Genomic DNA, 15,467 nt, shown 5'->3' on the forward strand with positions numbered 1-15,467 from the left:
GAAATAATTATGTAAAGGTGCAGATTATAAATATGTAATCTATTTATATTTATTTAATATTAATTCCAGCCTTTTACAACATCAAAAATTTAATTGCAAAAAGTTGATGTTTCCATAAGCATGCATGCAAAATGGTCAATGGCAACAGTGCTTATCTGTAAACAATACACACACAAATATGTTATGTACATGTACACAGACGCACACAATGATTCCTACGGGCTTGAGAGTTCGATCAAACGTGCTTCGTACGACAAACGGCCGTACGTACGGCACACGTCGGTGGGTAATTGCCGCATAAGAATATGTGTGAAACAAGTCTGGCTCAATTGAGCTATGGCGTGCAGTCTGCCTAGACTTCCCTTCATAAAACGCGAGTACTCCATAAATAGTGTAAGGAATACTTCTTTAGGAGTATAGGAGTGTTCCAAACCTAATCTGTATTCATACAAAAAATGTGTTCCAATTAACATTGCGATGTCCTAGGAGAGGAGTAGGTGGTCCCACTCTCGCTTTGTTTGTGAGTATTCCATAGAGTACATACGTGAGAGTACTTTCCAAAGTACTTTCACTGTAGTACTCCATGGAGCACCCACAGAGGATCATATGCTAAAGAACTAAAGAGGAATTGTGTCGGAAAGAATTATCGAAGTGAATTTAATTTAAAATGAAAGTAAATGAAGAGGGGCAATACAACTTTTATATTTTATACTACGAATATTCTTATGTTATTTAGCATTTGCGTGAATAAAGAAACTAATATTTCTCTATACATACTATAGTATGTATACATAAAACCAGTGCGCGGTTGCATTTTATCAGAGTTGCCATAGTAAAATTTTATTATCAGTTATTTGCATGCAATATTTTACTTTTGGCAACTCTGTTCGATCGTCATCGTGTCGTTATCGCGATCGTGAAAAAACGAGCAATGATCGGCTGATGGTGGTCCGCAAACGCATTGCAAAGAGTATTGTTAGAGTACTCCAACCTGAAGAAAATGGAACACGTAATCCAACAATTTTTGCAGGGTTGTTATTTGCTTATATGTACTTCTCGCGCCTCAGTCCATAACAGTTAGTGTGTCCCAAAACCGCTAGCTCTGTGCACTTTCTTCCCTATATTTTGTATGAAATAACTTTAAGCTATGCGTAGCTGATGATGTTTTTGATAAAAAAAAAAACAATATAAATAAAAAACCACAAACAAACAATCAACGCTGTGGCATGCAGTAATAATATGAAAAGCAATTGAATGAAACAATAGGCCAAACTTTAGCATAATACCCACAAAGAAAAACATAAAAAAAAAATTTAAAACTGAAAACAATTTAGGGAACAAAAACTGATAGAGAAGCGTAAAATGATGCGTTACACAACAAAGATAGCAAATTAAGTAATAGTTGATAATAAGTATGCCTACTGAGCCAGTGCTGCGGTAGCCGCAAACAATTTTGTACCACTTCTTTTTTGCCCCTTTCCCCACTTTTGCGTGTTGTTAGCTACTTAGTTCCCTATTGCGCTATTCGCCACGTAATTTTATTGTTGTATTTTACTGTAATTATCATAATTGTTTATTTTGGTATGCTGGTTTATTATTTTGCCAAACGTACAATGTGCAAAAAAATGCGCGTGCGCATGCGCGGCAGCAGTAATACAGTACAAATCGTTGATCTAAGATGTACTTTTTGAACGTAGTGTATGCTTTTGAAAGCCATAGGGAAAAGTAGTAGTGTAAAAAATTGTGTATGTTTAGGACGCTAATGCGCATTAGAGTCTACTGGAGCTACTCGGTTATCACATACAAAATATCGAACTGGAGGAACAGGAATTACACATTATTTAATCCAGAGCCTTTATGCTCATAATGGCCTAATTAGTAGCCCATCATGCATATTTCTTTTCCTACGATAGTCTTGCGATATGACCCTAAATTTCATATGACAATGAATAGGAGCCATATATGATGCATATTGAACTTGTAAACAACTCACTCAAACCAAGCCGCGCAGAGGCATACATGCAAATGCCAAAAACTAGAGGCCAATAAGCCTCACACACTTTAACCTAAAGGTTCTTGATGGGCTTTAGGACATCTATATTAGGTCAATAATTACAAGACCAAACCTTAGAGAAGGTACAGCACGCATACATGAAGAAAAGGTCATCGGAAACTGCCATCCATGAGTTCATTCTTTCGACATAAGAATCGCTTTATTACAAACATTACACTCTTACTACTTTCTTAGACTTAGAGAGCGCTTTCAGCAACATAGAGACTAGCGGATGGACTCAATTGAAGCTTAAAAACAAAATAATACAAACGAATGATAGCTCGATGACAATGATCCGAATCGTTCTCTCCCCAATACAACGGGTTGTAGCACTGAACGAGATAGGTAATGGCATCAATCAACTTTAAAAGAACTCCTGCGGGTCACGCTGAGCATTTTACATATACCTGGACTGCATCGAGCAGACTCAATATCAAACAAAGCAAGGCAAAATTGATACTTTTCAGTAACAGAACCAAAATACCTCAATTTCGACTGCCTTCACTAAATGGCACAGACTCTTACTTGTGTAAAAGATTCGCCGAGTATGGGATGATAAGAATATTAGTTAAAAAGATATCCAGTATATCTCGAAAAATATTAGATAAACAGCTTTACAGCCTCACTTACTTGACCAATCCTACACAACTCCATCCATTGCCAAACTTAATCAAATAATTGTCATCAAAAACAACAACAAACTAGTTCAACTCAATTTTGTAAGCTCAAAAAAAATACTCATGAATAATCAACGAACATAAAGCTGTCAAACAAGTTGCAACACACAAGACTTTGAACCAATTTCGATGCGTAGTTTTTGCGCTTGAAATTGTCGCGCCAGCGCACACTCAATGCTTAGCAAATTTTTGCCAGTTTAACTTGCATTGCTCCAGTTTTATGATTTTTTCCTTTTCTCTAGTTACAGGTTTTAGCTACTTACAACAAGTGGATATGTTAGAGCCTGTAGCTATTTCATAATAAAAGTAGCAACATCTACTTTTGGCAGATGTGAAAATAGAGTAAGTGTATTACTTACGGCTAGCAAATGTGTGACGTTGACATTGAGAGGTCATTGTTGTTGGTTGTTACGTTTTCTTTTTCGATAGTGGAAATTATATAATGAGAGGAGTTGTTTTAAGTTGTTTAAATTAGTTTTTATTAGCATCGAAAGAGTTTTTTGAGGTGTACACATAGTATATAGACCAATCATTTAATCCTTGCTGTTGTTGTAACAATTAAGACACCCTCCGAAGGTTTTGCGGAGTGTTATCAATGTTGATGGACCTTTACTGGATATAGATGCGGTACGTTCTGATAACTTTTAGGTCAACCAGCCCCCATTCCCTAGCTCCATGAGAAACTTGGGATCGCCAAAACCTCGGCTGCTAAGCAAACAGAATACAGGCATACCTGTCGCGTGTATACTCTAAGTCCCCTTATACAATATTTCAGGCATGCTTAACCAACGAACCGATATCATTTCGTTACGATAATTAACGTTAATAAACGAAACAAAGTCATTTCGTTTCGTTTATTAACGTTAAAAACGTCAAATTAGTGAAATGATTTCGTTTCGTTTTCTGCCATATCAAAACGAAATCAAATCGTTTATGTTGATTATTAATTTAAAACTATGCTGGCAAAGCTGGTTGATGGCGGAGTCAATAAAGGTGAAAGCATTCGCCAAGCTGATTGCAACTTTTCTCATGAATTTTGACAGTACGAACATTTCTCAGAGTATTTTTGACATTACCACCAACGAATTACACAAACAAATTACATGGAGTTTGTGTGTGTATGTGCCCTCGTTGTTACCACCTTACGGCTTCACCATGGCTATAGCATTGCCAGCACAATTCAAACATAAAGTATCACGTTTTTGTTAACGTTTTTAACGTAAACGAAAGCTTTTCGTTTCGGTTAAAAACGAGATACAATTTATCTTGATAATTTCTTTATCGATAATATTTCGAAGTGTTTCAACGGAAACGGTGGAAATTTTTTGATAAACGATTAGCTTAACGTTAAGGTGCATCCCTGCAATATTTATTTTAATATTAAGAAACATTTTAAATTCAAAAAATATTTTGGAAAAAAATGTTTAGCTAAAAACTAAAGGGCTGTATTGGAAAATCAAAAAGGCTACAAATTTTTCTAATATTCGGAACTTTTGTAAAAAAAATCACTAGACGTTTTCTATAGGTCGAAGTGTCGATTTTGGCTTTTTTCGGTCAGAAAATTATAACATTAAATAAATACTGAAATACAATATAGGTAAAAATTTGGCAAAATAAAAAGGGAAAGCTATTTTTTATCGATTTTAGTGTATAAAGCTTTTCCAAAAATATCTTTTAATAGTTTTTTTATTATTTTTTTTTTTTATTTTATTTTTTTGTATTCTCATAACTTAATAATATTATATAAAGTAAAAAAAATAATTTTAAAATTTGAAAAAATTTAAACAAAAAAATTATTTTGTTAAAAAAAATAATATTTAACTAAAAACGTACATAAAAAGAATTTTTCAAAAAATTAAATAGAGATTAAAATTCAGCAAAGTAGGGATTACAATTTTTTTTATCGATTTTAATGTGTTAATTATTTTTTAATTTTTTCAAATATAACCTTTAAAAGCGTTTTTGAAAATTACTCCAATTTTTTATTTTCCTTTAATATTTTCATAATTAAAAAAAAGTTATATAAATTTAAGTAATTAATCAAAAGTTAAAAAAAACTAATTACAAAAATATTTTGAAAAAAAAATTACTTAAGAGTAAAAAATGGTATTAAACGAATTTTTGAAATATATTAAAGGAATTTTACTTTTTTCTTAATATCTTTTAATAGCCTTTTTTGCATTTTTTTTTTTTATTATTACAGAAAATTGTTTTCCTTGTTATTTTTTTTTATGTTTTCATGGCAAAAAAAAGGTATATAAATTAAAATGGTTATTTTAATTAAAAAAAGATTTCAGTAATAGAAAAATAAGATTTCAATAAAAGAAAGTTTGCATGCAAACATTTTTAAAATTTTTCCTTTATTTTCCTAAAAAAAATTATTTGTACAAAACCACTTCTTTTTGTTTTGATTTTTTTTTTCATATAATTAAACAAGTTAAAAAATGTTTAAATAGTATTTAAAAGTAATACGAAAGTATTTAAAAAGTTTACTACAGCCATCTCTTTATAAAAATTTTTATTTCAGTGTTTGTATTATAGTCTTTTGGCACAAATATTTATAAGAATTAAAAACAAATTTCATATGATTAAAATAATAAAAAAAAAATTACTTATACAAAATGTTTTCTTTTTGTCCTGATAAAAATGATCGGATTTTTTTTTAATATAAATTTAAAATAAATCAAAAATGACTAATTAAATTTAAAGAAATATATTTATACAAAAATGTTTATGTAATGCGCAACTTTTGAAGTAAACTTTCAGTTAGAATATTTAAAAAATAAAAATTTTAAAACGATTTACAAAAATTTATCTAAAACGTTTTTTTTTTCTCATTTCAGCCCATTCCCTTTAACAATCAATATCGCCGACAGCTTTCCGCTCAACAGCATATATTGGCGGACGTGCATCAGCACACGCAGCAGAGACAGGTACAACAACAACCACCACTCCAACAACAATATTACCTACAGCAAAGCCATCCAAATGTGGAAGCGCCGATACAAACACAACAACAACGCAATCGACAAACGCAACCAAACGTGAATACACGCTTCCCGGCCAGTAGCAATGGACGTGGCAATTACGTCATCAATCCAAATTCTAATGGCATCAACAATAATATCAATAACAACAACAACAACGAGCAATATCAACAGAACTCGCTCTATCAACGCTCAACACAAAATCAATTATATGTGCCACAGCTGCCAGTACGTTTTCAACAACCTCTACAGCAGCAGCAACAACAACAACAACAGCAGCAGCAGCAGCCACCACAGCATCAACAACAACAACAATTTCAGCAACCTCTACCACCACAACAACAACAGCCGCTCGTTGATCAACATACGCAAAACTTTTTAACATTGCGCAATTTTGGTAATCAACAAGTTGGTCCACAACAAAGTTTGCCACAACGTTCTTACAACAACAAACCATTCCATTCGCAGGCGCTAGCGGCACCAACGCAATCACCGCCGCCATTGCAACAACCGATCTATTCAACGTTGCCAAATAGCGTGTACCAACAACAACCGCAAGCGCCTTCACCTGCTGCGAACTTTGCACCACCACAAACACAGCAGAAATTGCCGAGCGCACTGCCAGTTCCAACCTTCCAGACTCAAAGCGTTGCGCAAGCGCCTTTGAAGGCTGCCTTCTCAACTGCGCCGCAGGTGATCTATCAAAACCAGCCACAGCAGCAGCAGCCAGCTTTATTACCTTTACCACAGCAACAACAACAGCAAACGAACTACCAACAATTGCCATTGCAGGAACAGCAGAGTGGCACTTTTCAACTAACGCCCAATTTAGGTTTGCCTGTACCACAGATCTTCCCTAATTTACAGTCAACCTCGTTTCCGCTATCGCAACCGCAACAACAACAGCATCAACTGCAGCAACAACAATTTGTAAGCTCCCCATACTCCACATTGCCTGCGCCACAACCTCAAACCGCTGATCAGGAATACAAACAAAAGCTCATACAAAAACATGAACAGTTCGTGCAAAAACAATATGAGAAATCGCAAAATAAAGTGCGTCAACAACATGAGGAGTTCTTGGCCAAACAGCAAGCGATCAAACAACAATTGGCGCCCACTTTGCAGCAACGTCCACAGCAGTTGCCTCTGCAGCAACCGCAGTATCATAGTTACCAGCCACCACGCAGTCGTCCAGTGGATCCATCTGAATTACATCTCTTTTCGTCCGCTTTGCAAAAGTATCATGAGGAACACCCAACCACTACAACAACAACTACCACCACAACGACAACCACTACCGAGGCTACAACGCTACCAAGTAGCAAGCAACCCAACAAAAACATATACGCACAAGTGAAGGCTGAGCTTGGCAAATATGGCATGAAAACAACACCAGGCAAAAAGTCGGTAAAGACTATCGGACGTGATGAGCTACTCAAGCAATTGAAGGCAGCATTGGCTGAAGCGCCGCAAAAAGATGTGGATAACAAAACATACTCCGAAATGGATTTAGTGCTACCGAATGGGCAACGTGTGCAGGTCATACGCACAACTGATCCCAATTTGGTTAAAGGTCAGCAAGCGCTGTCGCAAGATCAACTACAGAGTTTACTCGCGCAGCAGGGAGTTTCTACAGGTGTGACGAGTGGTGCAGCGCAAACTAACAGCAAATTGAGTTTAGCTGATATAGCGCCAGAGAACTCCAAAGATTTAGCCTTACCTAATGGCTCCAAGGTGCAAATTACGCGCTCCCCTGATCCAGTTGCAGCCATTGATCCGCAGACGCTACCAGGTGGCGTTGATCTTTCTAATTTGGCTTCTTTGTATGGAGGCGATATTGAGGGTGTTTCAAGTGGCGCTAACAGCATTGCGAGCTCAGCAATCATACAATCTGACTCCGATGAACCACCAACGCTTGAAGAATTAGCAAAACGCGGCCTCATACCAGATGGTTATGAAATTGAAGGTTTGAGCTCGAATAAACCGGCCGTCGCACAGAAGCCCGCGCCTACTTTACCACCACCAAAAAAGAAAGCCACATATGTTTACCTCGAAGAGCAAGCGGATGGCAGTTTTAAGATACAAGGTGTGAAAGCTAATGGCGAAAAGGAAACAAAGCAAGCTGGCGCTGAGGTGGAGAGCATTTTGGAGCGCATACGCAGCGGTGAAATCAAATTACCACCCTCAGTTTCACGCCTCACTCTACCTAATGATGAAGTGGTCGAAATACAAGGTGGTAGTATTATAAAAGTTAGCACTGCAACAACAACAACAACACCACGTAGCACCACTACCACATCAACTACACCAAGTACAACGACAAGTACAACCACTACCACAGAATTCCCATTTGCGCGCACATCACCAGTACGCCATCAATACCATTCAACGCGTACATCCGCGCGCGATTATCCTCCAACTACTTATGCGCCTCTAATATATCGTACAAGCGCGGCCGAAGCGCAACCGACAGTACCGGAATCTAGCCATTCTACTTATTACACAACACCAGCACATACTTACAGTGCATCTCCAGCGCCAGTTTCATATGAGACCTCGACACCATTTGCTGTCACTGAACGTTTGGTTGATGCGGCGCGTGAATCGGGTCCTTACACCGATACCTTAGTGCAGGAAACGGAGAATACCGAAAAGGCAGCGGAAGTTACCAGCAGTAGCAGTAGTTCAACGAATCCCAGTGAGGATTTAATACAAATATTGAAGTCAAATGGTCTTTTCGCTATGGCTAAGTATTTGCGTCAATCGGGTTTGGATAGCATACTGAATGAAACGGGACCGTATACGATTTTCATACCGACAGATAAGGCGTTTAAAAATTTGCTGGTACAACTTGGCGGACCCGAGCGTGCAGAGGAAAAGTTTAAGGCGAATCCGAGATTGTTGAGTGGGGTAAGTGTTTTTGAGTTTCGTCTTTTTTTTTTTATGAATCCGATTAACTATTTTGCTTAATCTTTTAAGCTTTTGTTGCATCATGTGATCCCGGGTGCTTTCGAAATAGCTACACTGCAGGATGAAATGACGGGTGTATCATTGGCGGGCACGCAATTGCGCGTTAATCAATATACAATGCATGATCAGGAATGGAATGATGTGACTGTGAGTATTCAAACACTTGAAGTGTTTAGAACAAAATTGGAAGAGGACTGAGAGCAATGGATGCTAGCCTAAATGCTATAGTATAAATTTACTGTATCAGCCAAACGGCTATCAAAGCACTATAGTTTGGTATGCAAGAGATTGACTTCACACTTGGTTGCATTCAATTTCTTTAAGATGAGATTCATATGGATCCCGACATAAAATTAGACTTCAGATAACAGTTGAGTCTTTTGGCCCCTTGTAATAAGTCAAAGATAGTTTTAGCAGAGTATGTTCTTTCCAGTAAGAATTTATTGAAGTTTATAAAAAAAAATGTTCTTTCTCAAGACAGAACAAGATAAATATTCTAAGCTAATTATATAAATATGTTCGTATAAAATCACAAGTAGAATACAACAATTATATATATGCAACACCCCCACTCGAACATTATTTATGGAATTGAAGTCCCATCTGCGTTAAACAAAACAAATGTTTTTCAAAAGGAACTGGCTTTGTCAAATTATCCGCAACCATGTCGTTTGTGCTTATTCCGGTAAAGATAACTGTCTTTGATTCTTGTTTCTCGCGGATAAAATGATGTCGGATATCAATATGTTTAGACCTAGCCAAATATTTGTTTGTAGCAGCTAAATATATTGCGCTTTTATTCTCACAGAAAATTGTTGCTGGCTTAGTGTTGAAACTAGGATCAATTTCAGCCTGAATTTGTCGAAACCATAAAACTTTTTGCGTTGCTGCTGACAGCGCCATATACTCAGCTTCAGTTGTGGATAACGCAACTGTTTGTTTTTGCTTCGTTGCACAAGAAATTGCACCTCCTTGGAATATAGTTACATAGCCCGTAACCGATCGCCTTTCGTCACTATCACTGGCCCAGTCGGAATCTGAATATGTACAAAAATCATTAGTGGAGTTCTTTTTATATCTAATTTTCATTGATTTTGTTCCTTTAAGATATCGAAACAATATTTTAACAGCTGCCCAATGTTCTTTGCCTGCACAGTTATTGAACTTTCTTAGCTTACTGAATGCGAAACTTATATCTGGGCGCGTACACTGAGATGCATACATTAAGTTAACTATAGCTTGTTGATATGGAACATTTGCCATTTCCTTTATCTCCTCTTCGGTTTTTGGTGACTGATCTTTTGACAGTTTCGTGTTAATATGCATTGGTGTTCGTACAGGATTACTTTCATTCATGTTGAATTTTTTAATATTTCGTCGATATATTCTTCCTGGTCTAAATAAACTTCGTCTCGACAACGGCAAATACGCATTCCTAAGCAATAATTTGTTTCACCTAAAAATTTCATTTTGAATTCTTTCATTAAATTTGAAACCATATTTTCCTGATATTGTGCCTCATTACTAAACATTAGTGTATCATCTACATAAATTGCCAGAAAAGTCATTTTTATTTCCATCTTGATGATAGTAAATACAAGGATCTACTTTGCAACGTTTTAAGCCTAATTTCTGCAATGTCCTATCTAGTTTTATGTTCCACGCTGGACTTGACTGCTTAAGACCATATACCGCTTTTTTAAGCTTGAGCACCTGACCCGTTGTGCCAATTGCAATTCCTTCTGGAATTTCAGCATATATATTTTCGTGAAGCTTTCCTTGTAAAAATGCAGTCACTACATCCATCTGGTAAATCTATATCATATCTAACTGCTAACGCGGCCAACGTGGTGTGATGGTAGCGTGCTCCGCCTACCACACCGTATGCCCTGGGTTCACACCCCGGGCAAAGCAACATCAAATTTTTAGAAATAAGGTTTTTCAATTAGAAGAAAATTTTTCTAAGCGGGGTCGCCCTTCGGCAGTGTTTGGCAAGCGCTCCGGGTGTATTTCTGCCATGAAAAGCTCTCAGTGAAAACTCATCTGCATTGCAGATGCCGTTCGGGTCGGCATAAAATATGCAGGTCCCGTCCGGCCAATTTGTAGGGAAAAGCAAGAGGAGCACGACGCAAATAGGAAGAGAAGCTCGGTCTTAGATCTCTTCGTAGGTTATCGCGCCTTACATTTATTTTTATTTTATTTTAACTGCTAACGCTATAAGATATCTTATGGATGAATATCTTACTAGAGGTGAATAGGTTTTATCGTAATCAATTCCCTTTTTCTGGGTGAATCCTTTCATCACGAGACGTGCTTTGTAACATACTTTTCCTTCCTGCTACTTTTTATAACATTAACTCTAGCTGGCGCGTCAATACACTCCCATATTTCATTTTCGATCAAAGAATCAATTCCACTTTTCATTGCTTCTACCCACTTCTCTTTATCCTTTCTTGACAAAGCATCTTCTAAACTTATTGGGTCTGAACTTTCAAATACCTCGGCGCTATATGCAAACCTTTTCATTTTGGCTATCCTCTCATTTCTACGCAATGTTGGCAACATTATTTCTTCATTATTAAGTGTGGGTATCTGCAACTCCGTTGATATTTCATTCAAAGGTTCCTCGTTCTCTAGTATTACCCTCTCTGGAATTCCTTCCTCAACGTAAACCATATCACTATCCCCCACTTCACGTGCATTTGCTGATAGATATGGACATGACTCAAACAAACTAACGGCATCACAACTTCCAAAACTATTTTACCCCACTATTGCAGTATAAATTGGTATTTTCTTATGTGATGAAGATTTCTCGCCAGAGTAATGAAAATTATTTTCGTGAAATATAAGATCACGACAAATAAAAACATTTCTTTTTCTTAAAATTTATACCCTGTATCCCTTGGTTGTTGTAGAATATCCAACAAATATACATTTTTCACTCTTTGGATCTAATTTTCGTCGATTTTTCTTAGGTATATGCGACATTACAAGTACAACCAAATATTCGAAAGTTGCTTACGTTTGGCTGGCGACCCGACCACAATTCCTCTGGCGTTTTGTGTAGCAATTTATGAGATCGGTTGAAAATATATGCAGCACAATTAACAGCTTCAGCCCAAAAGAATTTTGGTAAATTATCATCGCTCATCATCAACCTCGCTCTTTCCATCAAAGTACGATTCATTCTTTCTGCCAAACCATTCTGCTCCGGACTATCAGGAACTGTGGTTTGGTGTACAATACCGGTCCTTTTCATTAAATGATTTACGAACTCTTTTCCATTATCAGTTCGTAGGATCTTTATATGAGTATTCTGTTGGTTCCCACTTCTGCTTTAAATCCTTTGAAGCAATTCAGAATATCATCCTTTGACTTAAGGAAATAAACGTCAACTTTTCGAGTATAGTCGTCTATAAAAGTTGAGAAATATCGATTTCCTTTTAACGACTTTACCTCTAAAGGCCCACAAACATCCGAATGCACAGTATCTAGTATTTTCGATGCTCTTGATCCTTCTGGTGGAAAACTAATACAGTGTTGTTTGCCCATTGAATAGGAAACACAAGAAGTTTTCTGTTCACCTTTAAACTGAATACCATCCACATATGCTTTTGTTAATAACTTTATGTTATCTAATCCCAAATGTGCAAACCGTCTGTGCCAAATTTCATACGACTCACTCTTTGTGTACAATACGAATTTTCATTTCTAATATTCAACTTGAACAACTCGTTGGCTCGCTTAACAAGGTTCCCTTTAACTTAACATCACCTTTTCCTTCTATTTCCAGATAGCTACCATTGGCTGTTTTAATCTTGCCACTAAACTTACCCATCTTTTGAAAAAGCTTTACATCTGCTGTCATGTGATCCGTAGCTCCACTATCTATATACCACTCAATGGTAGAATGCTGGGCACGAAATGCAGCAAAATTAGTAATGCTCTTATCTTTTACCTTTTTATTTGTTGGACACTCCGATGCAAAGTGACCAATACCATCACATTTAAAACAATGTATTTTATTCTTCTTTATTTTTGGTTTCTTACGCCTGGAATTCCCTTTTTTTACCATAAGAGCACCATTTGATGATGACGGTTTCCACTTTACATCTTGTAAGAGTTTTTGCTTAATGCTATCTGCAGTAATAGTTTTACCATTGCTTTCTATACTCATATAATCATAGGCGTGTATTCGTCAGGTAATCCTTCCAATAAAAGACTTCCGACCCATTCATCGTTCACAATAAACCCAATATCGTTAAGCTTCTGTGCAGCAGATACAACTTTGCTTACGTATTCCTCAACACTTGAACAATCCACCAATTGCACGCTACAAAGCTGTTGCAGTAGACCTATGCGCCTATCCAAACCCGTATCTTGGAAAAGATTTTTCAAAGCATTCCAAATTTGCTTTGAAGTCACAGCATCTTTTACATGAACTTATAAACTTTTGTCCAATGCTAGGATTATCTTACAACGTGCGTTTCGATCCTTAATAGCATCTAGTCATTGACGTTCTTCTGGCTCAATGCATTTCCAGCCATCTTCCAGCTCCAGCTGTGTTCTCATTGCGAAACTCCATGTTGACCAATTCTCGAAGCCAACAAGCTTCTCCATATTCTGCACCATCGATAACGTGTTCATCGCTCCTGATTATGGTTTGAAATTATATAATATGTATATTTATTTTAAGGCTGATGGGCCATAACCTTTTAGCAGAGTATGTTCTTTTCAGTAAGAATTTATTGAAGTTAATAAAAAAATTGTTTCTTTCTCAAGACAGAACAAGATAAATATTCAAAGCTAATTATATAAATATGTTCGTATAAAATCACAAGTAGAATACAACAATTATATATATGCAACAGATAGCGTCCTTTGGAAACTTTGTGTCTTCGTCGGCTACTTTCAGTCTGACATGAAGCCCCTTAGTCAGGTGCTGTGCTGACATTTCTTCTTTTTAGTGCTGAGGTCCCTTCCGATAAAAATCAATACCAAGCACTCTGCTGAACTTCGTCGACCGCTTGCAATCTAAACTTGGATAGAAGCGCCTCAGTCTGGCACTGTGAAAACATTTCTTCTTTTCAGTGGCGAGGTTCCTTCTGAGGAGTTTTGATAACAACCACTCGGAATTGTCTCCTAGATGGTCGGGCTTGTACTTTTGTGGTGGTTGTTACCGGAACGTATCTATATCCGGCAAAGGACCATCAATCTTCGATCAAACTCCCTAAAACCTTCGGGAAGTGTATTTATCGATACAACAACAACGACCAAGCGCTCGGCTGAGCTTCGATCAAGGTATCCGCTTCAACATACTAGACGGGTCTGTTCTAAGCAATTGCACGGCAGATTGTAAAATTGCGTCATCCAGTCACTTAGTGCTATATTGCTAACCTTTTTCAGCACGTCGTCTACTTTTAATCTCCGGACAGTTTATCCAAAGTCGGGGTTTTCGATAAATGTTTGTGTCATGGGTTAATATTGGCAATTGGAGTGTATTCTCAACCGGAGCAGGTGGCATCGATCCTCGTCTCGCAGTTGCCATAAGTCAGTATTAATTATTTCTAAACGACTCCGTCAATAGTACGAACTTCTCAAAGTAACTTGAAAGTCCCTTTACAAAAGGCTGATGGATCTTTACACTGCTAAGACTCTAAGTTTGCTAGGGAAAAATTAATACGACAATTATTAAATAGGTGTTGCCTGTGTTAAAACTCTCACTGGAGGTTCTGTATCCTTAGTGTCAAAATATGCTGAGTTCTTGTCTCGAACCTCATCTTATTCTGATCTTTCTTTTGAAATCATTCTTTTTTTCATCTATATTTAATATATAGATCACAACAATTAACGGCGCCATGGTCTTACTAAACAAGAAGGACATAAAGATACCGCAAGGAGTGGCGCATGCCGTCGATCGTGTCATGTTCCCGCTACCAGTTGGTGATATTCTACAGACCCTACAGTCTGATCGTGAAAATCGTTTCTCAAACTTCCTAAAAATTCTGTACACTTCGGGACTTTCGGAAAAGTTGCAAAGCAAAGGTAATTTGTAGGGAAAGTTATATTCAAATTCTTTGAATTTAGGAGCTTTTAAGCTTTCATCATATACAGTTTTTGAGACTTTTGAATACATTCAAGTTATTTACGCTTTCTAATTACTTGTTTACCATTTATCTTGTCAGGCATCAAAATCTATACCGTTTTCGCGCCAGTAGATAAAAGCTTCCGCGACATGGAATCCGATACTTTGGAAAAACTTTTCAATGACAAAGATGCTGCCGAAGAATTTGCTATGAAACACATTGTACCCGGCTCACTGTTCTCAGCTGGTATGCGTTTCTATCAAGTCAAAGATTCATTACAAACTGGTAAAACTGTAATTTTACAAAAAACATCAGCGGGCAAGATTAAAGTGAATGATGCGCAAATGATTACTTCAAATATACCGGCAACGAATGGCGTTATACATGCATTAGATGGTGTTTTAGCGTGAGCTTAAAGTACGAAAAGCTGCAAAGCATTACAAAAAAACGAAATTATTAAGTTAGCAAATAGTGAAAGGAAAAAACGGTTAAGTGTTTATTTAAGCAACGAAAATATAGAGAAAATATTTTAAAATCACCGGATTTTTGGCGGTTATAAAAAATGCAAGGTAAGCACCTTCTGAAAAGGAACTAATTCGGTTGTTAGCAAAGTAGTGAAGTAAATCTTGCAAGGGGCACTTTACCAGCTTTTAACGCTAATGCGTGGAATGCTTTAAAGTTAGTTAAT

General features: G+C 36.9%; 1 protein-coding gene across 6 annotated transcripts in view; it reads left to right on the forward strand.

Annotated features, from left to right (window-relative positions):
* The window catches only part of LOC137239690 (probable basic-leucine zipper transcription factor N), a 133,044-nt gene extending 117,793 nt beyond the window's left edge, over positions 1 to 15,251 (forward strand). For all 6 annotated transcript variants that reach the window (XM_067765275.1, XM_067765270.1, XM_067765271.1 and 3 more), the window contains exons 3-6: positions 5,574 to 8,630; positions 8,700 to 8,837; positions 14,531 to 14,738; positions 14,879 to 15,251. In XM_067765275.1, the coding sequence (XP_067621376.1) occupies positions 5,574 to 8,630; positions 8,700 to 8,837; positions 14,531 to 14,738; positions 14,879 to 15,189 (3,714 nt within the window). In that variant the 3' untranslated portion in view covers positions 15,190 to 15,251. The remainder of the gene's footprint in view (positions 1 to 5,573; positions 8,631 to 8,699; positions 8,838 to 14,530; positions 14,739 to 14,878) is intronic.
* The last annotated feature ends 216 nt before the right edge of the window (positions 15,252 to 15,467 follow it).

The sequence above is a fragment of the Eurosta solidaginis genome, chromosome 2, assembly GCF_040869045.1.
Source record: "Eurosta solidaginis isolate ZX-2024a chromosome 2, ASM4086904v1, whole genome shotgun sequence".
Lineage (NCBI taxonomy): Eukaryota > Metazoa > Arthropoda > Insecta > Diptera > Tephritidae > Eurosta > Eurosta solidaginis.